At 40.4% G+C, this 26,171-nt stretch overlaps 1 protein-coding gene across 1 annotated transcript in view; it reads right to left on the bottom strand.

Annotated features, from left to right (window-relative positions):
- The window catches only part of elp3 (elongator acetyltransferase complex subunit 3), a 412,219-nt gene that overhangs the window by 286,346 nt on the left and 99,702 nt on the right, over positions 1 to 26,171 (bottom strand). The window contains exons 5-6 of the mRNA XM_039748296.1: positions 13,599 to 13,662; positions 8,804 to 8,872 (exon numbers count right to left, since the gene is read on the bottom strand). Coding sequence (XP_039604230.1) covers positions 8,804 to 8,872; positions 13,599 to 13,662 — 133 coding nt within the window. The remainder of the gene's footprint in view (positions 1 to 8,803; positions 8,873 to 13,598; positions 13,663 to 26,171) is intronic.

Raw genomic sequence — 26,171 nt, 5'->3', positions numbered from 1 at the left:
GATCATAACTGAGCTGATGGTTCTTTTCTCTCGTGCGCGTCTCCCTCTCCTTATCCCTCTGGCTCAGCTACCGTCCGCCCCCGTCCCCGTCCGCCTCTCCTCTCCTCTCCTCTCCTCTCCTCTCCTCTCCTCTCCTCTCCTCTCCTCTCCCGTCCTCTCCTCTCCTCTCCCTCTCCTCTCCCTCTCTCTCTGGTAAAGAAAAGCCAAGCAAAATTACACCTTTTATTGGCTAACTAAAAAGATTACAATATGCAAGCTTTCGAGGCAACTCAGTCCCCTTCTTCAGGCAAGATTTAATCAAAGCTTGCATATTGTAATCTTTTTAGTTAGCCAGTAAAAGGTGTAATTTTGCTTGGCTTTTCTCTACATTCATAATGGCTAACACGGTACAACACCCTAGTACTCCTGTTGAGGTCTCCTATTCTCCGTCTGCATGTCCGCAAAATTTTTGGATACGCTTATACAGCGAACTGCTACAGCGAAACAATGAAATCACAAGCGCACAAATGCATAGATCCTCACGCTACGGAAGAACAAGGAACACTGAGTGAACTGACGGGCTGGCAGTGTCAGCTTGGGTGAATCCCCGAGTCGAGGCGGATTGGGAATCGTGGCTCGTTACGCGAGCCAATGCTCGTATTTAGATCCGAATTTTTCGCTCATACTTTCCCTAATCTTGAATTGCTCGTATACAGAGGTGATCGTATCTAGAGGTTCCACTGTACTGGGATAAGGCAGGTAATGTTTTGTCCAGGTTAAAGTATCCAGCGATTACCACAAGCGCCTAGGGGTGCTGCGTTTGTAAGTTAGCAACTGCAGAATGGATAGTAGTTATTGGCATGAACCTTCTGTCAAAATGATTAATGACCTTTTAGCCCCGCCCCCTATGACACCATACCGGAAGTCCAGCCCCATCGCTCCCTGATGACGTCACACCGGAAAGTCCCGGCCCCTCCATGTGACCTAGCCCCTCTCCTTTGGCACAGCCCCGTGGTGGCGGATTGGTCAAGGGCCCCCTGTCCCCACCCAGACTCCGCCTTGAACCCTCCCCCTCCACCTGATTTGTTCTCCTTACTGTCGAGGGCCGTTTGATGGATGTCTGCACCGTCGTGGAACCTGCCCTGCACCTGCTTGGTTCAACAAACGGTCAATGGTCAGTTTGATGGATGTCTTCCCCCTGCTTGAACTCACCACTGACATACCACACCCCCTCCCCAGGACAAGCCCAGGCATGTTACAGCCTTTACCTCGACAAGCCCAGATATGCCCGGGGTCTGCCTTGGCCTCTACCCCCTCCCTAGTACAAGCCCAGGCATGCCCGGGGCGTGTCCTGACCAGTCCAGGCAGATTGTCACCTCGGCCCTGCACCAGCCCGAGTACGTTCCCATCCATACCCTGCCGACCTGAAGGGCCTGCCTCGGCCCCGGTGAGGCAGCACCTGACGGTCGGCCTCCCCACACTTCCCAGTCCCCCCACATTTCCCTGCCAGTTCTGAAAGGGCGGTATAAAAAGCGAAGCATTTTATTCTATGATTTTAATCTGAACACAAAATTAAAATATCTCATCTTTGCTTTATGACTTGTGGCTCCAGGCTTTTTTCCATCTCACAGACAGATTCTTTTGTCATCTTGCCACAGCAATAGGCACATCCAGAGTGAAAGAAATGAGGCACACTGACACCTGCTCACAGGGGCTGTCAGGTGGATGAGAGCAGGTCTCGGTGTGCCTCATTTCTTTCTCTTTGGATGTGCCTATTGCTGCGGCAAGATGACAAACTATTAGATCAAAGACACGGTCTGAGTCAGTCAATGCGATCTCACACTGTTTCGGCCCCCCGGGGTCAGGCCGCACTTAACCGCCGGCTTCCCAACACTTCCCAGCCACTTCTTAAAGAGCGGTATAAAACAGCCAAGCATTTTGTAAAGATTCCGACCGGGAAAATGGAATCTAGGACCAAGGTCCCAGCATTCTAGCCGGGCGTTACCTTATAGCCTCTCCTGCTTTGGGTAAGAACCCCTGTATCTATTATTTAAAATATCTATCTCAACTTTGCCTGATCTAAGCCAAGCTGCCTGCCCCATACCCCAGAAAATCCTAGAGAGAATCACAGAGAGAAAGACCAAATGACATGGGGGTGAGACATGCTTTGAGCCCCCTGACAGCCCCTGAGAGCATTTCTCGGTCTGCTTTTAACAGACCCCGTGCAGCAGGCCCTGCTCTCTCTTTACACACAGAAAAGGTCAAATCAGCTGTTGCCTTCACAGCGCTGACACAATGGGATGGTCTCCCCTCCCCTCCCAATAACCCCAGGTACAGTACAGAGCGCTCCAGTACCTGTGTAATCTATCAACTCGGCAGACCACCTGCAGCTAGTGTATCTTTTCACTTAAGTTGTGCAACTGCCCCAGGCCGCTTAGGAATTCTTTCAGGCCCTTTGAAGCCGGCAGGGTCATTTTTCATCTCTTTTGATGCTCGTTGGGATGGTCTTTCCCTACTCTCCCGATAACCCCAGGTACACAGCACTCCAGTGCCTGTGTAATTTATCAACTCTGCTGATAGGGTGGAGCTTTTTAGCATCTCACTTCAGCTGTGTGTTGTAATCTCCAATACAAAATGCACCCAAGCCGCTCAGGAAATTTTTTTTCAGGCACTTTTCATCTCTTTTGTAAAAAAAAAAAATATGCTGATCTAACGAAGCTCAGGGATTTTAAGATCAACCTGTAGCTGTGTCACTCACGCTCTGGTATGAGCGATGTTCAGATCTAAACAGACCCCTAAGATCTGACGAGAAATATGAAATTTCTGTCTAAACAGAGAAAAGACAGCTGTTTTAAAATTACTCAAGATGCACAGAGTACCTTTTGAGCCGGCCTGTTGCATAAACTGCCCGAGTAAATTGACTGGCAGATCGGGCATATCTGTGATTATAAATGACCGTTCAAACTTGAAAAAATTGCTGTGCTGTCCTATATATAATAACACCGCGACTAGATCTCATTATCACATGTTGGAAACCGCTAAGAAAAAACAAGATGGATTTCTCTGACAATGGTTTGTCTTCATTTTAATGTTACTTTGTAATTTGTAATGGATAAAATTCATATTAACATTCTTCATACTGCCTATTTTTGCAGAAGCCATTGTCCCGGAAGATCACGGTAAGCATTATTTTTGATTATTATTATTAATCCCTATTCATAACTATTATACGCGCTAAAGGAGCATGTATTAAAAATGTTAGGTCTGATTCCTTATGTTTTTTCCTTTAGATGTATATATCGAAACTGAGTCAGGAAATGGTAAATCATTTTTACAAATATTTTGCTTAAAATGTGCATGGGTTGATTATCTGAGCATGCTTATGGGAGTTTCATGGTTTGATTATCTGAGCATGCGCGAGTTTACTGTGCATTTTGGGTATACTGTATGTCGGTTGTGCCAGTATACATGAATCATGTTTTATTTAAAAAATAACTTATGGCTGAATCCTTTATTTATTTTTTCTAGAAATTTATATTCAAAAAGATTCTTCGAGCCATTATGATGAAATAGGTAAGAATATTTTTAAAATTGATAAGGTGTTTACAAAGTTCCTACCGGTGCTTATGTGCGCAGTCCTGCTTATTGTTTACAAAGTTCCTACGGATGCTTTGTGTGAGATCATTCGCGTGAGCGCGCTCATGCCTGTGATTACGCATGCTCTTGTACTATAGGCGCTTTCATTGTAAATAAGAATGTAAAATGTAATTATTTTAATTTAGAATTGTCGAACCCAAAGTCTGCAGGGTTTTTAGACGCATTGTGTGTTGTTGAATCATAGGGGAAATGAATATTATAACATGTTCCCGTATTTATGAGGCCCGGATGTCTAATTTGGAAAAGTTTCCGTCCACCTTAGTGTACGGAGTCTACGTGCACTTTGTTACAAATAGCCTATCATCTGCCAGAGTCGGTCTAGCCACCATAAAACAGAATTTTTTATAGTAACGTGCTTCTATAGGTCTGAACTGGGAGTGAAAAGGGGGTTGTCGCGTATTAAAACATCCAAAGTTATTTATCTTCATGATCTGCCTGTGTGTGTGTGCGTGTCTGTGTCTAACGGTGTTTAACCTGTTATTTTAAAGAGCGTATTCATTTTGTTTGCGCTGCGGCAGGCAATGTTATTTTAAAGAACTTATGCTATTTTGTATGTGTGCCTTTGTGTGTGTTTGTGGACTGTTATTTTAAAGAGCATATGCATTTTGTTTGAGCTACGGCAGGCCATGGGCTCGGGAATGTTATTTTAAAGAACTTACGCATTTTGTATGTGTGCCGGTGGGTGTGTGTGTCTGGCCTGTTGTTTTAAAGACCATATACATTTTTTTTTTTGTAGATGAAAATCCTTTACAGAATGAAACAGTTTCTTAAAGGGAATCCCCTGAGTTGTACAACCTCAGTAAGTGTCATTTTCAGTTTATCCAAGAAAAGCAGGGGTACAGACGTATCTCCAGATTTTGTAAAATGAGGTCTTTAACTGAAAAGGGCATACTTTTATTTTCAGGCTCTCCTGGCGTTTTAACGCAGTTGTTGGACAGTTCAGAAAATCTAACCCTCTACCGTAACGCGGCTCTTGTTATTCCCTGAACATGAACAGAGAACAGAGGCTGCAAGAGCTGACTGAAAACCTTGGCCTGTTACTGCAGCAATTTGTAGAATCTGAGGTTCCCATGTACAATTTCAAACCCGATATGTGCTTATATTTGATGAATCTGTATGCTTTATACATTGTTCTAATCCGAAATTAAAGGATAGGTTTAATATTACTTTTTTTGCATGAAAAATAAAATTGACTGCAAATTACTATTATTATTATTATTATTATTATTATTATTATTATTATTATTATTCTCTGTGATCATAACTGTAACCTTAGATTAAAATTAGGTCATGCCTGAAAACGGGTCTAGCGGCAGCAGTGACAGTGACCGCAACGTCGGTGATACAGACAGTGAGTGTGAATATCCTGCAGGGCGTAAAGGTAGAAAAAGACCGTCCAGTGAAAAGCTGAGACTATTAAAAGAGATGTTTGATAACCTCGAATATTCTATAAAGCCCCCTAAAATCCCCACCTCTCCACGATCTCCTGAAGTTGTTTAATCACCATTCCCCGTAACACATCCGATCGACAATTTTGACCTAATTAACAATTCACTCCAGGTTCTAAATTCTGATGAAATAGCCGTAGTTAACGCTTTGCTAGAGCTTTTGAAGAATACCTCTTCTGAGGCCAGAACGTCTTCAGTCCCTTCACCACCGCCTAATGCCCTAGACACAAATGTAATATCCCCACAACCTTGTACCTCTGGGTTCTAACGTACATCATGTACATCAGGTACCTCAGGGCCCAGTAAGGCCCGTCTTCAACACTCGCCTGTTGAGGTCTTAACAGAGTCGGGTAATTCACCCCCGCATCCTCAGATGGGACCAGGAGTGACTAATTCGTCCGGGATAAACTTGAGCCTCGAAACCAACTCTCCACAGCCCTCTACCTCGCATACGGAGAATCCTTCGTCTCCAGAGCCATCAGTAAACTCTCCACAACCCTCTACCTCGCATACGGAGAATCCTTCATCTTCAGAGCCGCCAGTAAGCTCCCCGCAACCCTCCACCTATTGATTAAATAATTTGTCTATCACGGAGCATCCAAAATTTAACAATATCGAAATTAGACACGGCTTCAATTTCTCTGAGGCCTACACACTTAATTCATTTGCCGAAGTATTTCATCATGTGCATGAGACCCTTCAGCAAATTTTAGACAGTTTTACAAGCATTTCGAATCATCAGGATCTAGTGCAACTAGAATTACTTGCCGAATCTCTCAGCCCCAGTGTTTTTTCCCTAACCCCGGCGGGCATGCTTTCTGTCGAGGACTTTTTACATCAAATTGAGTTACTTCTCCAGAGTCACGCCACTATTTTAACCGATTCCAGTCTGACGCTAATCGTTCAGGTAGTCAGGGTTCCGGCTGGGGGCTCTAGGCGCAAAGCATGTACCCTTTTCAACGATATAATCATTCAAAAGAAATGGAAGCACCTATAGATCTCCTTCAACCCGGATGATCAGTGCTGTTTTGCCAGGGGATTGACTGGCTGTATTAAGCGACAGGTTCAGAAACAATCAGAAATTCTGTGAACAAGAGGCTTGTCAACTGTACGTCAGGGTCGGGTTATCAACGGATCAGAAAGTAACGTTTTCAGATGTAGAAAAATTTGAGAGGCTCATAAATATTAAAATTATCGTCTGGTACCGGGAACCAAACACTAGCGCTATATTAAAATTTGAAGCGTCCCAGGGCCGAAAACCAAAGACGGCGTTCTAGTTTTTGCACCGTGAGCATTATTACAGTATTTTGAATCTAAAAGGCTTTCTGGGATTTAACTACATCTGCGATTTCTGCTACACGGGATATTCTAACCCGTCACGACATCGTTGTGAGCAGCACTGTAACGCCTGTTTATCTACAGACTGTCGATGGGTTGATGGGGAGGCTTTTCGATGTACCGATTGTCATCGTTCCTGTCGATCAAGGTTTTGCTTCGAACTCCACAAAAGGCCCGAGTTATAAAATTGGTAAGACTCAGGCTTTGAAGGCTGAGACGGAAACCCTGAGGATGACCTCCGTCATTTCAGAGTCTGTGACTGTCGAAATGTGGAGAGCACTAAAAGCTTCAAAGAATGCCAAGGTTTGCTCATCCGTCTGGATCCAGTGATTAACAGGTGGAGTATTTAGGGTAAAAGGGAGGGGCATGGCGTAGACTATAGTTGGGTTTCCCTTATCATCGCCATCTGATTCTACCTATGTTTCACACAACTTGGTCCGACCCACGTCCGCCGCTTCAGCTTCAAGAAACTCGGGCAACAAACATCTTTTAACACCGCAGATCCAACGCTTCGCTGGGACCTCGGTCCTAGATTCCATTTTCCCAGTCGGAGTCTTTACAAAATGCTTGGCTGTTTTATACCGCCCTTTCAGAAGTGGCTGGGAAGTGTTGTGAAGCCGGCGATTAAGTGCGGCCTAACTCCGGGAGGCCGAAACAGGGTGCGATCGCACTGACTGACTCAGACCGTGTCTTTGATCTAACAGTTTGTCATCTTGCTGCAGTAATAGGCATATCCAGAGAGAAATAAATGAGGCACACTGAGACCTGCTCTTATCCACCTGACAGCCCCTGCGAGCAGGTCTCGGTATGCCTCATTTCTTTCTCTCTGGATGTGCCTATTGCTGCAGCAAGATGACAAAAGAATCTGTCTGTGAGATGGAAAAAAAGCCTGGAGCCACAAGTCATAAAGCAAAAATGAGATATTTTAATTTCGTGTTCATATTAAAATCATAGATAGAACAAAATGCTTCGCTTTTTATACTGCCCTTTCAGAACTGGCAGGGAAGTGTGGGGAGGCCGACCGTCAGGTGCTGCCTCACCGGGGCCGAGGCAGGCCCTTCAGGTCGGCAGGGTACAGATGGGAACGTACTCGGACTGGTGCAGGGCCGAGGCGGCAATCTGCCTGGACTGGTCAGGACACGCCCCGGGAATGTCTGGGCTTGTGCTAGGAAGAGGCTGTAACATTCCTGGGCTTGTCATTATTTATGGGGGGTTGATGTTTTGAGTTCAAGCAGGGGGCACACATCCATCAAACTGACCATTGACAGTTTGTTGAACCAAGCAGGTGCAGGGCGGGTTCGACGAGGGAGCAGACATCTATCAAATGGCCCTTGACAGAAAGGAGAACCAATCAGGTGCAAGGGGAATGGGTTCAACGACGGGGCAGACATCCATCAAACGGCCGTTGACAGAAAAGAGAACCAATCAGGTGGAGGGGGAGGGTTGAAGGTGAAGTCTGGGCGGGACAGGGGGCCCTTGACCAATCCGCCCCCATGGGGCTGTGCCAAAGGGGAGAGGCTAGGTCACGTGAAGGGTCCGGGACTTTCCGGTGTGACGTCATCAGGGAGAGACGGGGTGGGACTTCCGGTATGACGTCATATGGGTGAGGCTTAAAGGTCATTAATCAATTTGACAGAAGGTCCATGCCTATAACTACTATGGATGATGTCACCCGCTATCTCCGCATTTGCCCGAGGAGGGATGTAAACAATAACAACAATGATGTGTCCACCTTGTATTGACATAAAGAGCAAGCCCTCCTCCTTTCTGCCTCCCGCAGGTATTTGCATCTCTGTCCGCTCTAACTGTGCTAAACCCGGGTAGCTCCACGTTAGCATCTGGGATGGTAGTTATTAGCCACATTTCGCAAAAACACAACAAACTGCATTCTCCGTAGGTTCTGACATTTTCACCAGTGCAGCCAGTTCGTCGATCTTAGTTGGTAATGAGTTCACATTTCCCAGGATCACAGAAGGCACTGTAGGTTTGTAGCACCACTTCTTTGCTAGCCGCTTCGTTTTTAACTTAACTATAAAAGTTGATTTGAGTTCCTAAAGACACAAGTATCATGTTCCATCAAAAACTTTACAATATTTGTTCTTTTGGACTCTGAATACAGAAAATATAGGTTATATTCTTGCAATGTTACCCTGAAAATTTTAAAGAGAACACTTAAATTCATCCAATGTAATGATCAGAGTGCAACCATTAGAAGTCATATCCATTACACAGCTAGCAAAACAATTTATTAACAAAATACTAGGTTCCGTGGCAATACATATGACAAATCAACAGAAAAAAAATTTTCATTGACTGAAATTTGAAACAATCTACACCATTTTTAGATTTAACAAAAAAAACTATAAATAAACTCGGCTAACCTGTTCAATGCGATGACGTGTTTGAAGGAAAGGATCATATCTTGCTCGAATTGCTCTCATTGAAGTTGGCTATAAAACAATATTGTTAAATTATTTAAAAGTTCTCCTAATTCTCATTAAAAAACCATTATCCACAATAAAATGTTTACAATTTTAAAATTACCCAATTTTAAATATTTATATATTGAGTTTAACCATCATTTTCTGCATAGACTCAGATGGAGAAGTTGCTCCCTTCAAATGCTGCACTACAGCAGATTCTCAGATATTTTTCTTTTTTTGTTTTTAACAAAGAAATAAATAGAGATAAAGAACATTTACATTTATTATTTAGCAGACAGTGCAAATACTTAAGCAATGAAAATTAGGTAATGTAAATCATAGGTGCAGAAAGTGCTGCAAATAGGAATGGAATGCTCCTGCATTTTCTCTTCTAATACCAATTCCATTACCTGTACATTGGATGAAGCAAATGTTAATCTGAGCCCAGTGCTTTTTTATTTAAAATGAATGTTACAAGAATTCAACAGAAACATCTATTAAGAATTAATATAATTTGATGATCAGTCACATCTGGCTGATGCCCAATCTGTTTAAGGCGATTATCACTTCTGAACTAATCCATTATATCATTTCAGTCCACCCTAACTCAAACATCCTCTTCTAGATATCAAACAATCTGAAGTTTGTCATTAGAAATATTATACAGATAATTAAAAATTATTCATAAGGAATTTAAAATTATTGGAAACAATATTGGCTAAAGCAGCAGAGAGGACTATGAGTTATGTTTAAATAATTTGTTAAAACAATGTATTCTGATTAGCCATTAACCTTCAAATGGCAACATAAAGTGGAGATGTACCCTATAATATAATGCACCTAAAAATGTGCTTCTGATTTTTTTTTTTTTTTTAATATTGTAATTCATTCATGTATTCTTTATTGAATTTAACTTTCTTAATTCACATTAGCGCCTAGCGAGTCAGAGCCTATCCCACCAGTATGAGGCATAAGATGTCATACAAGTACATCTGAGGATCACTTATTTGGCTAATCCTTGGTAAGCAAGCAATAGCACCCCAGGATGAGAGGGAGTGCTGTCGCTAATGGCATAGTCTTTCTGTCCACATAGTAAAGAGAAGATGCCCAATGAAGGCAACTGACTATGCCCCTTCTGGTCGGCAGAATATATATTCAAGACGGTCACAGAATGTGGTATCTTATTGTGGACTAATGCTCGACAAATACTGAGCTCCAATCCAAAACTTAAAGACACTGCGAGACTGGTGAAAAAAAACTTTTATGTGATTAATATGCACCACTGATCATTGTTAAGGTTTGTTTTTATTTGCTTGATTATATATTTATTTGTATCCAGTATAATACCTTGCACAACCACAAAAGCAACAAAAGTGATAATTGTTCTCATACACTGATGAGCCATAAAAGCACACATGGAATTTTATTATTTTATTTTTTCATTAAATTGCTAAGTGATGCACACTAATTATGGGTGCATTATATTTTAAAATTCTTTTGAACCTGAGCTGCTGTTTTAAGTTATAACTAATACTGGTAACTGGAGTATGAGTAGTCTGTGTTTTAAGATAACTGAGGTTTGTGCAGAGATAATATGAAAATTAAAGCTTTTCTCCTTATTAATGTTCTTTACAGTAAATGCTTGTGGTGATTATTGAATACAAAGGCATATGTGGCTTACCTTGTTATTTTCAATAAAGCAACATTATTATAGATGCTGAGTATAAATGAGACAAACATAGGCAGCTAGTGATATGCTGCATAAAAGGGTCTCAAGGTTAAGCTGAAAACAAGGGCATATGCAGGCAGACTTAATACCAAATCAGGCAAATACAATATAGCTATCAAAACCAAAGTTCTGATAAGGAAGGAAATAATCAGAAAACATTTCTGTTACAAGAGTGGACTTTCTAAGAACAGAAGTACATTTACATATGAACTAAAAACCAGGCTACTGATTAATGTGTTGGTATTCTTTATAACCTACTGAATTTGACTAAAACATGTACATTTTAGCATAATTCAGAATATTTTTGGGGGTGGCAACGAACTCACATTTTGCAGTGACATTGCTGCAGCAAGACAAAAAGAATTGTCATTAAAAAGATAATGGCTATGTTGGTTGGGTGGGGGAGGAATGGGATGCCTCCAAATAAACTGTAAGCAAAGACTCAAACAGAGGACAGTGAAGAGAGATAATTGTTGTTATTTTATGGGTGACTTGTAACCCTTGATTTACATACTGTATATGCTTTTGGAAAGTATCATCGAGCATTTAATACTTCTTCTTTTTTCTTGATAAGAATCAAGCTTTATAAGAGTTTGTGAGAACTATGGTGCTTAATTCTATTGATCATATTTAACAGCATTATTGTTATAAGCGGATATCTGGTCTTGTTCTGTCACTGCTCCGCCTTGGGTACTGAGCAAAATGAACTAATTAAAAACATATATTCAGAGAATGGAATCCAAGAACTGTAACAATCCATCTGATTACATGCTTAAGGGTTGAGGGTGAGGTCACCTTGGTGTCTGGATGGGGACTCACAGATAAAGTGCCATGCCAGATAAATGGGTAAGTAGCTCTTAGGTGAGACAAATGGAAAGAAATGACTGCTGTGATTAATGTTTAGCTTTAAATCCAAAAGAAAATTTTAAATTACTATAATCATTCTATATAAAAGCGGTCAGGATTGTCCTTCCGTCCCGTGAGTGCTACGCAGGCGCGGAGTTTCACACACACATTTTGCAATGCACGATGGGATTTGTAGTTTCGTTTTTCCAGGTAAAAGATGATTTTCTACTCCAGACTGTGCGATATCTTCTTCTTCTTTCTTACTATATAAAAGTATATTCTGCTTATCACAGACTTACTACTTGCAGCTTGCGGTACGAAGCAACATGATGTGAGCAGAGTTCTGGTGCTCCCATCATTCCCTTGCTTTTGTATGCGATGCGCTGGAAAAATAGTCAAAATTATGTCTCTGGAAATAATTAATGTTGATGTAGTACAAATGCCTCACCGCGTAGTAAATATCAGGGAGGTTCAAAAGGGCGACTTTAATATAGAAAAAAAGTTTAGATTTCATCACAAAAATAACAGAAACTACGAGTATTAAAGTAATACCGCTCAAATGCAATATAACCAAATTAATGAGTTTGTATAAAATATCAAATTGATCTACATATTGAATTGCCTTAAGAAGTGGTCAACTTAAAAGTCGGTTGCCTTAAAAGGCGGGTCAGCCTAGTAATATTATAAAACATGATATTTTTACAGAATTATTTCTTTATCCATTTTTCAATTTTGTGCTAAGAGGTAATTTATCTAATTTTAATAACAAAAAAAATGACAAATCGTATATGGTTATTAATATGCATGTAAGTCAGATTTTACACAAACTGAAGACATGTTACTGTGGTGAACCATTTAACCATCAGTACACTATTTCCATTATGTTCATATGATTCATGTGCATTCTGCATGATGGTAATTAATGAAGAAAAAGCCCATGTACACTATGTTTCTGTAAAACATGCCCATTTAAAAAGATACAGATACTATTACTATTATTTAAAAGATATAGTGAACTTACAAACTTGTTTCCTATCCACAGCACCACCTTTTGCTTCCCATATCTCTCCCATTAGAAGGCAATGGTTCAGTACCTGGTTTCCTTAATTACTGTATGTTTTTCAGAATGCATGCTTTTAGACTGCAAAGTAAAACCTAACATGTAAGAAAAGAAACTAGACAACTACCACATTTTTCTGTAATCAAATAACTAGTGGCCTGTTCAATCCAAAGGAACAACGCCTATGTCAGAAGCATCAGAGAAACAATAGGAATCAACCCTGAAAAAAGTGCCAGTCCATTAGAGAGCACATTTAGAACTCCCTTCAGAATAACCGGTAGCTTGACAAGCTCAAGTAAGCAAAGAGCTAAATAAGGAATGTAATTATATCCACAAAAATGAATTGTTCCCAGGCAACTTACAATTATTATAATTACTGTGTGGTTTGGGAACAGCAAAGCCCATGAGTGTAAGATTCTGCCGCGCATAGTGAGGACAGCTGAGAGGATCATAGGGGTCTCTTCGATTCTTACTTCAATCTAGTACATTTTTCAGATTTGCTGTCTCTATAGAGCCTTTGTCATTTTAGAAGACTTCTCTCACTCGTTACACATACCGTTTGACCTTCTGCCATCAGGTAGAAGACACCACAGAATTAGGACCAGCATAGCCAGGTCCTATAACAGCAAAAAACTGTCAGACCTCTGAACTCGTACATGTCATCCAGTAGATTATCCCTATAACATTCCCCCAATAAGGTACTGTCACTTTACACTTTACCATGGATATTGAGCATTGTTCAAGCTTTATATTCCTGCATCTTTTGTTTGGTAACATTGTATTGGTGCACTGAATTTGGTAATGTTATGGTGTATGTTAAATGTGTGTTGTTTTGCTTATGCACCAGGGATTGTAAGAAACAAAATTTCGTTCAACCATATACTATGTATGTGTATGAATGTCAATAAAAGTTGAGTTCCTAAAGACACGGGTATCCTGTCCCATCAAAAGCTTTGCAATATTTGTTCTTTTAGACTCTGAATACAGAAAATATATAATATATATTCTTACAATTTTACCCTTAAAATTTAAGACAACACTTAAATGCCTCCTCAAATAACATCGCAAATATTAGAGTTGCTGATTTCTATATAGAAGTCATCACCATTAACAATTACCTCATAGCCTGTGTAGGACTGTGTTGAATATTCAAAGTCAGAATCGGGGCCACCAGGACAGTACCTGAAATTCACAAAAAAAAGCACACAAATTGGAGAAATGTGAATATTTTGTGCAATTTTAACCATGACTAGCTAAAGGGAACCCAAAGGCTAAAACCCCCTGACAGGACAGAAGCCTGTCCCATCAGTTGAGGTATTTAAAGCACAGCTTAACCCTCAGTATTTTAGCATTAGCATACTCCGTTTAGCGTTGCTACTAAGGCTGTTTCAAAGTACTCTTTAAATTATGACTTTTCCATTTCCTTTTTGTTCTTGGTGTCCTTGATGGCACTTGGTCTATCTTAGAATAGATGCACCATTTCAGAAATCATCTATTCACTTGGCTGTTTTTTGCTGATTTTTTTCAGAATGCAGTTGACCAGGCATAGTTAGAATTTAGAGTTAACCAACCCTGTACATATATAATTGGTTTACAAATGTTGGCAAGAATGAAACTCATTTATAGCATAATAGCACAAGCACAAAAAGTCAGAACTTGCACTGAAAATTTCTCTTAATTGAAATATAGCAAAAATGCATAATCCTTTATTACTTATTTTACAGAAAATCACTGTGCTTTAAATCACAAAATAAACAATTTAAACTTAAATAAACCCTGGGTGTGTAACGTATGTTGACCTTATGAGGACAGTAGAGAACTGTGATGAGAACAGTCCATTCAGCCAACTAGTCTGTCCATCTATTCCATTCAATTGTCCAAAATTATTGACTGTTCTTTTACTACTAAACTACTGAAAAAATTTGTTGGGATCATCTTTTACCTTTTCTGCAATATTTTTCTATAAATATCTTTAGCCCTCCTAATATCCTTTATAACAGTTGCTCTTACATGCTTACAATTTGTACTGGTTCTACTAGTCATACATGCCTAATACAATTTTTTTTTTTTTTTTCTAACTTCCTTTTTAGGTCCCTTTTTTATCGCTCTCAATTTTTTACATAATTTCTTACTGCTTCAGTTTTGGGATGAACTTGCCCAGCATTACATGTAAAACACGCTTTTTCTTTATGAGGCTTTGCTAAATCTACTTGAAGTCTGCCCTACTGGCAGAAGCCACCTACCAGAGTAGACGAGACAGGCAAATGTTAACAAAATGGTAGATTTAATTCACAGTTAAAAAACTTCGTTATCTGTGAAATTTACAATCAAATTTACAGTCAAAAGTATATGGTTCAAAAGAAAAAAAAATGCAGTCCCGAGTAAAAAAAATTCTTTGTGAGAAAAATCGCAAAACCAAAAACAAAGAAAAAAACAAAACAAACAATGCTACCCTGATAGTTATTCAGTCCATAAAGGGTTATTAAGAACCTTTAAAAACAACAAAAACAATCTCAGGAGTCTTCTTTGGTTCACTGAAGACTCAATTTGATCCTTAAGCACCAACCAGCTGCTCAATCACCAGCCCCTTCTAAGTCTGGTGTGCCTCACATACACTAAAAGTCTTTCCAAGACATTGTGACTGATCAATCCCATCCTTATAAAGAAGGCTCAATAGACCACATTCACACTTCCAAGTTCATAAACTCTGAAACGGTCTCTTGCTGGGGTCTTATATATTTGGTTATATCACAACAATGTCTGAAACCAAGTTTAAGAGTTTCTGTAGTATTCCTTTTCTGTTCTACTTAGAAACTAAAACAAACATATCAGAGTTTTCACAACAAACCAGTTGATAAAGGGGAAAAGAAGAAATGGACTCACGAAACACTGAACCTTCTTTGTTTCTTATTGCAAGTAAATCAAGGTAGTTCTTTTGCATGTAGTCTGTATTTTAATAGAATGACTACCTTCCATCTGTACAACGTAAGCATCTAAAAATTGGAGCTGACCCTTCCAGCTTTAAATGGAACAGCTGGGGAGATGGGATTCAAGGACGGCTTTCTGTGTAAGACTGGGCAAAAAGTCGTTGGGTATAATGATTTATAAAGTAATCTTTATTAAAACTCCACTGTACCACTTATGTGACTAATAAAGAAACCGCAATCAAGAGCTAATTCAAATCTTTTACTGATATACAATACTTGCATTGGGTAAATTAATTTTTTTTTATTGTTTTATGCATTAACTCTGTTAATACATGCTCTGTATTGTGCTGGAGAACTGTGCTGTACAAGTGGGAAATGGGGGAAGGCATTTCCAATGTGGAAAAAATTTTAAAAAATAAAAGCGTGTGTCCTACGTCTGTCTGTGTCGGGTTTGGACGGCAGGAGCACCCTCTGCAGGGCACAAGAAATAAGTAATATACAGTGAACCCTCGTTTATCACGGTTAATCCGTTCCAGACTGTACCGCGATAAATTAAATTTCGCAAAGTAGGATTCTTTATTTATAAATCGAACATTTTCGCAGTTAGAGTATAGAAAACCTGTTTACGACCTTTTAAATACGTTTTTTAACATTATTAGAGCCCTCAAGACATGAAAAAAACACCCGTTGGTCACCATTACACGCGTAGTACCCAATATATTAGACAAAATAAGAGAAAATAAGACATAGTAGACGTTACAAATATAATATTACTAGCAGAATACCCATGCTTCGCAGCAGAGAAGTAGTGTGTTAAAGAAGGTATGAAAAAGAAAAGGAAAAATTTTAAAAACGTAACATGATTGTTAATGTAATTGTTTTGTCATTGATATGAGTGTTGTTCTCATATCTATATACAGTATATATATCTATATATATATATATCTATATATATATCTATATATATAGCAGAATACCACACTTCGCAGCAAAGAAGTAGTGTGTTAATGATGTATGATGTATGTGTGTGTGTGTGTGTGTGTGTGTGTGTGTGTGTGTGTGTGTGTGTATAGATCCCCCACAACACCATCTGTCATCCCATTAGAAGCATGCACCGATGTTGTCAGGCATGTATACAAGAACACAGGGTCATACAAAGTGCTGCGCATACAATTTTGAGTTGCTGCAATTAAATTTTGGCAAAATGGACTAGCCTGCCACATAATTTTTTCACTCTGATTTTTGGGGCGTCTTTGAATTCAGGGCTCTGTAGGTTGATCATTTTCATTTCCATCAAACGACGTGGCATCCTTTCGTTCCTAACACATTACCCAGTCTATATCAGTATAGATATCCAGGAGGATTTCTTTTTCCCATTGAGATCTGATGTGTTTTCAAAGTGTTCCTTTAATTTTTTTGAGCAGTTTATATATATAATGTAGATAGGTGTGTGTGTATATATATATATATATATATATATATACTAGCAAAATACCCGTGCTTTGCAGCGGTGAAGTACTGCATTCAAATTTTTATTAAGAAGAAAATTAAACCATTTTAAACTGTGGGACAATATGGCAATAATTATTTGTTAAGGATCTCTTTGTATACCATGTTGTCAGTTCGGCCCTCCAGTTGTAACATGACCAAGCTGTGCGCTGAGCTTACTCTTGAGCATGTAACTTACAGTTGGCCATGTGAACAGTAATCTTGTCTCAAACCTCACAGCTTGGATTGCTGCTGTCATAATCGGTTTGAGTTTCATGGTTTGTTTCAATTACGACAGTATTTGCAGGATTTGTTGTGTTGAAGTGACATTCGGCATCTGTCAGGCGTTGTAAGCTCACAACCGGTTTCATCGATAAAATCACATCCAGCTTTTGAGAGTTTAAACATTCATAAACATCAAAGTGTCCACTACTGAAATCGTCACCTGTGAATCTAAGATGTTTAAGAGGCATTGGCGGTTGTCGAAGGTGTAAAATATTTGGCCATTTCGGTACACTTGAAAGCGACAACCGAACAATTCAGCGGCAGCCATCAACTCACATGCAGAACCATAGGTGAAAAGCTTAAGAATTTCACTCTTCTAGTGCTCCTGTGTAGTATAATTATCTCCTGTACCGTCATCAGTCCACACCTTGAACCTGTCCCAGTCATTCAATACATAAGACAGAATGTTCCTCCAGATATCAAGAGTGAGCCTGATATGGCCGTGCAATATGTAACAAAGAGAATGGAAAGGCAGGTGGTATCTCCGGGCATGGAAACCACTCGGTAAGCGACAATTCTTTGATCGATAGAATTTCTTGAAGATGGGCCCATAAGTAACAAAGACTGTTGAAAAGTTCAATATGGCAGCCGACAGTGGCATCATACTACCGAAATAAGTACGTACATTGGTTTCAGTTAGTGGAGGGAAGCCGCCTACCAAATTTCGAGAAGATGGGGCCATAAATAAGAAAGTTCAACATGGCGGACGTTGTTGACACTTAGATGACAATTACGGGTAGAATTTCGAAATGAAACCTGCTTAACTATTGTAAGTAAGCTGTAAGGAATGGGCCAGCCAAATTTCAGCCTTCTACCTACACGGGAAGTTGGAGAATTAGTGACGTATGGAAAATTCAATATGGCGGCCAACAATGGCGTCATACCACCGAAATAAGTACGTACATCGGTGTTGGTTAGCGCAAGGAAGCCGTCTACCAAATTTCGTGAAGATGGGGCCATAAATAAGAAAGTTCAACATGGCGGACGTTGTCGACCGTTATGACTGTTACGTGTAGAATTTCGAAATGAAACCTGCTTAACTTTTGTAAGTAAGCTATAAGGAATGAGCCTGCCAAATTTCAGCCTTCTACCTACACGGGAACTTGGAGAATTAGTGATGAGTCAGTCAGTCAGTCAGTCAGTGAGTGAGTGAGTGAGGTCTTTGCCTTTTATTAGTATAGATATATACACATACATACACACACACAGGTATATATATATATATATATATATATATATATATATATATATATATATATATAAATATATATATATGTCTATATGTGTGTGTATAGCTTTGGTCACTGAGTGCAAGGGAAAAATAATAAAATATAGTTTATAAGTTATTAAACAGTAAAACATTTTAAGAAGTACAGGTACATTGAGCACTACTGGAGTGGTTGCGGGTAAACTACATTTTAAAGACTGTGTAACACAACAGGTAAGTAGTACTAACAGCAGCTAAAATGTATATGGATCATCTCTCGGTAGTTGATCCCTTTTGAAAGGCGCTACACGACGGCTGTGGTATAAAAATTATATTTTCTATGTGAACGTTCAAATTTCTGCCTCTGGTAATGTGCCTTACTGGCATTGCCAGCAATTAAAGAAAATTAGTTTTGTGTCCTCTGCAGTGTTAAGAGAGAAAGGCTTTGGTTTGGGATAAAAGGAAAAAAGGTGTAAAGAAAGGTAAGTTGCCTTTTTCTTTTATATAGTATAGATAGATGTGTTCGTTGACGATATGAGCGCCTTTTGGGGACAGTCGCGTGGGTCTTGTGTAGACTGGTGAGACGCCCTGCCATTAATCGGCTGTGATGGCACTGTCAGTCCTCCACTCCTGTGCGTGTCTTCATAATCCGAGCTGACGACCTCATAATCGTATGCATGCAAAATAGAAAGTGCAATCGCCTTAATATTAGTTCGCTGCGTGTGTAGAAAAGGGGTCCCGTGTTTGCACTTGTCTGGGCTATAGCTCAGGGCGAGGATGAAAAAAATTAAAAGTGCCCACTTTGACTTAAGGCAGAAGCGCAGTCAGTGTCTCAAAGGCCGGCACAGCTATGCGTGTGCGCCAACTGCTCGACTTTTGCTGGCCAGGAGACCCCAGATTTTGCAGACACGTTCACGATATCAAAAGTCTTAGCGCTCTTTGGAGGTCATTTATATATATATATATATATATATATATATATATATATATATATATAGCCGCGCCTCACAGCGGAGAAGTAATGTGTTAAAGAAGTAATGAAAAAGAAAAGGAAACATTTTAATAATAACGTAATATGATTGACATTGTCATGAGTGTTGCTGTCATATATATGCCTGCCTAAATAAGTCACCCTTGCTTTGCTCTTACTTTTGTACCATTCATTTAATCATGGCTAGTGGCGGAAAAATTATAAATTGGAAGGAGAATTACACTGAGTATGGCTTTACCAAATCAATTATTGATGGCGAATCAATTATTCATAAAGCTTGAATTGGTGATCTGTTTTTCTGTGTTAACCTCATATTTTTTCATACTTCTTCTCAAACTAAGGTGGTGCGAGGGTAAAATGAATCGGATGCGCTGATCAATATAATCGGTGTACCAGGAAATCATGCATTGACAAAAGTTCCCCTTTGCTTGTAATGCAAAGTGTGATTAAATGCATTATTTTTGAATGCGTTATGGAGCACATGCATCGAAGCTTCTCAGCTGTGCTTGTGCTAAGAAAAGTAAAGATTTTAAAAATAATGTAACACGATTATCAATGTAACCTTTTGTAAGTAGTGCCTGGAGGATTCAGTGTGGAAAAACTCTAGAGACAGCGTGTGTATTAACTTAAATTTTTCTGTGAGTATTTGGTGGCAGTGTGACGAAGTTGCTTCAAAGACGGCGTTAGCCGCGGAGCTCAGCTCAGAGCAAAATTAGGTAAATGGGAGGGGAGATGATGACGTGACTCCCCCACCCGCCTTAACTGTCAATCCCCCACAAACAGTCTCTCGGAATTTGCATAAGCACACCCCTTCACCTGCAATTTTAACTTAGTTACAAAGTGATGAAAACTCTTGTTTATATCCTGCGTCCTCTCATTAAACTTGTATCCCGCATTACCCGTGGGCATGAGAAACGTCAGCGGCAGCCTGTCTATGAACTTAATTTAAAGTTTAGGTTTACACCTTGCTTTCTTTCCGAAGTAGCAGCACTCATGAATATGGTAGTATATGTCACTCGCTCGCTTCTTATTGTTTCGCTGCCTTCTCAATTATATAATGCATGTTTTATTCAGCGCTTTTGGAGGTCTTCCTGGTTTTCACGCACTCGCTGAAAGTCAGTTCACGTGATTACGTGGGAGGCGTGATGATGTCACACGAAACTCCGCCCCCCACGGCTTTCGAGCTCAACTCCATTACAGTAAATGGAGAAAAATACCTTCCAGTTATGACCATTACGCGTAGAATTTCGAAATGAAACCTGCCCAACTTTTGTGAGTAAGCTGTAAGGAATTAGCCTGCCAAATTTCAGCCTTCTACCCACACGGGAACTTGGAGAATTAGTGATGAGTCAGTGAGTCAGTCAGTCAGTGAGGGCTTTGCCTTTAATTAGAATAGATTATTGTACTGTACAATTAATTACACACACACCGTTCTTACACACAACCACTAACCTATGAAGGCACGACTTCAGTAGGAGAATCTTAAGGTGGTTCAGTATCTTCAGCAGGTGCGTCGTTGCCTTCTTCCGCTGAAGCAGTAATAGGAGTAGGCAGTGGGTGTCTGGGTGCGCGGTTGAAGAATATCGTGATAGGCAGTTGCTGGTGCTGTCTTTTCATATGCGTGAGGAGGCTTTTGTAGGGTTCTATCGCTCCATCAAGCGCATTCTGGAACTGCAATGCTCGCATCATTTGTGGGTCTTATTCGCCAATCATGTCCTGTACTTCCTTAATAGTTCTTACGACTTGCGAGAGACGCTCAAGTGTAAGGCCAACTTCCTCCTCCTGAGCCCCAGGGACCTCTGGCTGCTCCTCCTCCTCCTCCTCACTCGCAGATTTAGTCATCTCCACCAGATTCTCGTCAGTTAAGGGGTCCGAGTGTGTCTCCAGCAGCTCATCCATGTCATCGCGAGTCATATCCGTGAAACCTTCTCCTGTCAGCATGTGGGCTACCCTAACTGCCTTATCCACTGCCGCATCGCTTATATCCTCTTGGGTGAGTCCTCTGTAGTCATGGACAATTTCAGGCCACAACATCTTCCAGCTAGCCTTCACGGTCTCCGTCTTTATGTCCTTCAATGCAGCCTGGATGTTCTTCAGACAGGTTGCGATGGTACACTGCCACCAGTACTCCTTCAGCAAGAAGTTATCCTCAAGGTTCATGCCTTCGACGAGGTGCTGCAGGGTGTTTCGCGTGTAGAGGGCTTTGAACGAGCGAATAACGCCTTGATCCATGGGCTGGATCAGCGAAGTGGTGTTGGGAGGAAGGAACTCGATCTGCACACCGCCGTAGGATAGATCTTGCGCATGAACTCCAGTATTGTCCATGAGGAGAAGGACATTAAATCCGAGTCCCTTCTCCACAAGATACAGCTTGACTTGGGGGATGAAGCACTCGTGGAACCAGTCCGATGACAGCTGCTTTGTGATCCAGCCCTTCTTGTTGTTCATCCAATGCACTGGCAGCTGGTTCTTGTTTTTATTCTTCAGGGCTCTAGGGTTCTTGGCTTTATAGATAAGGGCAGGCTTGAGCAAAAATCCCTCCACATTTCCACACATAACAATAGCGATCTTAATACGCCTTGAAGCCACGGACCTTGGCCTCATCCTTGACAATGAATGTCCAGGAAGGCATTCTTTTACAGAAAAGTCCTGTTTCGTCCATATTGAACACCTGTTCTGGATGATACTTGCCCTCCTCAAGGATTTTTTTGAACGTGTTGTTCACGTAGTCCTCTGCTGCAGGCTGTATCAGCAGAGGCAGCTTCTCCGTGGAGAACGACACTCTTCAGATGATACCTCTTCTGGAACTTTTCAAACCAACCCTTGCTCGCCGTGAAATCCATAAACGTTGCAGAAGAGGGTCCTGGTTGAGGATCGTCCGCCATAAAGCGCTGATAGAGCTGCCTTGCCTTCTCTTGTTGAAAGAGACAGTAGCCGTTTCACGGATGTTCTTTTCATCTTCACGGATGGAGCGAACAGTAGACTCATTCAAGTTGTAATGCCGGGCAACCTCCATGATTTTCTTGCCATCTCTGATCATATCCAAGAGTTTCACCTTCTCCTGGATGGTAAGCATCGTCCTCCGGCACTTAGTTTTATTTTCAGAAGGCTTAGAAAAAGCAGCACGTTTAGGAGCCATTGTGGGGCTTAGATAAAAGTTCTCAGAAAGCGCGATGAGTGACACAAGCGCAGTATGAGAAAAATCGCGATAGAGTGAAGCCGCTTGAAGTCGGTGATACAGCGAGGGATCACTGTATCCTTATTACATTAAGAATAATGAATATACTGATTTGGACTTTAAATTATATTGCTTTTTGATTGGTATGTGTGAGTTCATTTTCAACATGTAGAATTTTTGTATTTTACAAGGTGCAGTGGATGTTGTTGCCCTTAAAGTACAGAAGCTGGAGCAAACAGTACCTCTCACTCTGACAGGCACAATGAACCAACTATGGACCAGCTGCAGTTTACTAGCTAACTTTCAAGTGCCATTTCATATGAAGGACACACAGCTGTATTAGAACACATTTTTAAGCTACCGATATACCAGAAGCCATACCACACCCAGATTTTGAAAATATTAATTCTACTAATGTTAACTTCTTATAAAAGCATGTTGAATAAATCATAATTGTGACTGTCACTTTACTGTATTTCATTAAATAAATGATATTGTTTAATTAAAATCTAGTCTCACTTTTTAAAATTTTTGACAAAGTTAAAAAAGTGTTAATACCAGCCTCCAATTTAAACCTTTTATCAAACATTTTTCGATAAATATACTTCTGAAATAGATTAAAATATTTAATAAAAAGCATGAATGTAACAGAATATTTTATTTTTGTAACAAAATACATTTGAAGTTTACTATAAAAAATATTTGGATTAAGATAATTACAGAAGCAATTATGAGGGGAAAAAAAATCACCCTGGAGTTTTGGCCCATGGATATTGCAGAAAAAGAAAAACACCTTCCACAGCATACAGCTACAAAAGTGATTTACAGATTTTAAGATATACTTCCGTGTAGGCACCAAAGTAGTACAGGTCAAGCGGATCAATTATTTTAGAGATCATATCATCATCCATCCATATAATCTCCACAGTGATGTCTCCCTTTGTGTCTGTAATAAAGTCACACTGGCTTAATCTGGTTATGGCCAGCTGAACTTGCACCTGCCAGAAGTGCTTATGGTTGTTTTTAAATGTAGCTTGATCTTTGATGAGCTTTATGTGTCCTGCTCCAGAAACACACTTAACATCTGCACATTTTATTTCGGCAAGCTTAGAGTCTGGACTTTCAGATGGATCAAACACTGCTGCATCGGGGATGGCACCAAGACAAGGAGCAGATGGACGAATAACAAAACCGTGAGGTAACACATTATTATGACAGAATTCAGAATACTACCCCAAAACTGATGGTTTAGGGCTTCTTTTCACTGCTTCAGTCTGGTAGGACAGGTCCCATGCATTAAGCCTTCTAAAACCCTCAATCTTACCTGGAATGACAGGTACACAATCAGATAGCAGAATTTTACAGAAGACCACCTTCTTAGTTCTACTCCTCAGCTTTGCAACTAACTCTTTAAATTTGGATTGCAGAACTGCGAACCTGCATTTATGTATATCAAGTGTTACAGCATGGACAATGAAAGCTGGATCCACCCCTGCTATGTTCAATATCCTATTCAACCTTCCAGGGAGATCTCCTACCTGTGTAGCTGGAAGGAAGAATACTGTACAAGACACTCTGTCTCTGGGACATACCTGTGTCTCAATTTCCCTTTATGACCGAGTCCTCCACTATTAGTACTTCTGTCTTTCTCATCACTGGTTTAGAAGTGACCTATTGTGGCCCTCATCCCTACATATCACCTCAGACATATCAGAGCCATCATCCATCTCGAATATGCTCCAATACATCCAGAAAATGGTTGGAAACCTCAAACACTTTGAATTATGCCCCCGAATAGTGCGAACCTCTTTCCTTGATGCTCAGAACCATCTGTGACACACCAGATCTTAACATTCTGATATGAAGTCATCTGCACTGCTACTCTGTAAAGCAGACTAACTCCCTAAAGTACACCTTGACATTTTTGTTTTAACTACAACACAGGCAAGCCTCCTTAGGTCCTGGGTAGTTGAAAGCAGGGTAAAAATCCTTCAAAAGGGATAAAGGCTAGAAAAACATCTACAAGATCCGTTTTTGGCAAACAAAAACTAAATTTATGGTACTTGTAAAAGTTAGCTTTTTTTCAGTTTTATTCTCTCAGTGACGTTCACAATCTCCATCCCCCCTTCCTGATCTGACCCTAACTAACAGAGTCAGAATAAATTTACACCCAATCTGAAACTGTTCATTTTCAAATAATATTCCATTAGTGCAGTGGTTCCCAACCTGTGAAGCGGTCCCCCATAGGGGGGTGCGAAGTAACAAAAAGGGGCTAAGATGTGAAAAAAAGAAACCAAGAATCAAAAATATGAAAAAAACATCTGCTGAAACCAAAACAAATTAACTTAAACTACATTCTGATACTAGAACAATAAATAGAGAGTTAGATTATTGTCAAAAAAGTTTAGTAGGTATAATAAAATATGCATCTACATTTCAAAAAAATGTTAAGGGGGGCTCAATTAAAACTGTTATGAAAACTCGGGTCGCAAATACTTAAAGGTTGAGAAACGCTGCATTAGTGCGACAATGCTTTCCAATTGGTACTATTCAGGTCATAAAATGATTTCTTCAAAATGTCACATATATTTGACATCAGGTGTGAGCTTATTCAGTGTGAGCAGCAGTATGCGGGTGGCCAGTTGCTGTGTGCTACAACATGCTTGACCTGACAGCAATCAACGCAAATGTGCTGTGCAAGGCATGCACGGGGCCACTGAGAAAAGAGTGTTCTTTGCTCACCTTTCAGAGGAACTTCATCATCGCTTCTTACAAGAAAAGGCAATGGGAAAAGAAAAGGAGGATGCAACATCGACAAGCTTCTGACCCTAGACCGCCACTTCCCCCAGGAAAGCAAACTCAGTCAGTGTCAGGTGCCTCTTCAATGTAATAGGAACCACAGCATAGAGATAAGGGTGTATATTGCAACAGGTTCTCATGTTGTAAATGTTGGAAGGATGATTCATGGGTGTGTGGGAACTGTCAACATTTCAATTTGATGATTGAATACAGCGCATAACTGATCTCTCTGTACTATTCTTTCCTATGAATGTCCTGGGGTACATTTTTATTTTTAAGCACAAAAATAGTTAATTATACCATAGAATGCATAGTGTAATAGTAAACTGATGTAAAAACTAATGTAAAAACATTGAATAACACTGAGACAAACACCCAGGCTCCCTACTCAGCTGCACACGCAGGCTCACTCACTCGCAGCTGCACGCGAGCCTGTGCTCTCTTACTCTCTCTCTCTTACTCTCTCTCTCTCTCTCTCTCTCAGCTGCACACGAGCCTGCACGCTCTCTCTCTCTCTCAGCTGCATGCGAGGGCAGCACTCGGGCCTGCACGCTCTCTTTCTCTCAGCTGCACACGAGCCTGAACTCTCTCTATCCTGCAAAGGCTTTATTTATTTAGTTACTTATTAAAACTGGCCTTTTTTGATGGGAGCTGTGGACCCACTATAACACAGGAGGAAGCTGGGTTGAAAGGAGGTTACAATTTTGGGGGAGAGTCTCTCTGTGTGATGCACCGAAAACAATGTACAGTACAAGAAAAGACTGAACACGTGCGAAAATCATTGGCGCGCACAAAACGAAAGGGAAACTGGCTTGT

The sequence above is a fragment of the Polypterus senegalus genome, chromosome 3, assembly GCF_016835505.1.
Source record: "Polypterus senegalus isolate Bchr_013 chromosome 3, ASM1683550v1, whole genome shotgun sequence".
Classification (NCBI taxonomy): Eukaryota; Metazoa; Chordata; class Cladistia; order Polypteriformes; family Polypteridae; genus Polypterus; species Polypterus senegalus.
Note: the sequence above shows the minus strand (reverse complement) of the source record. Positions and strands in the feature narration are given on the sequence as shown.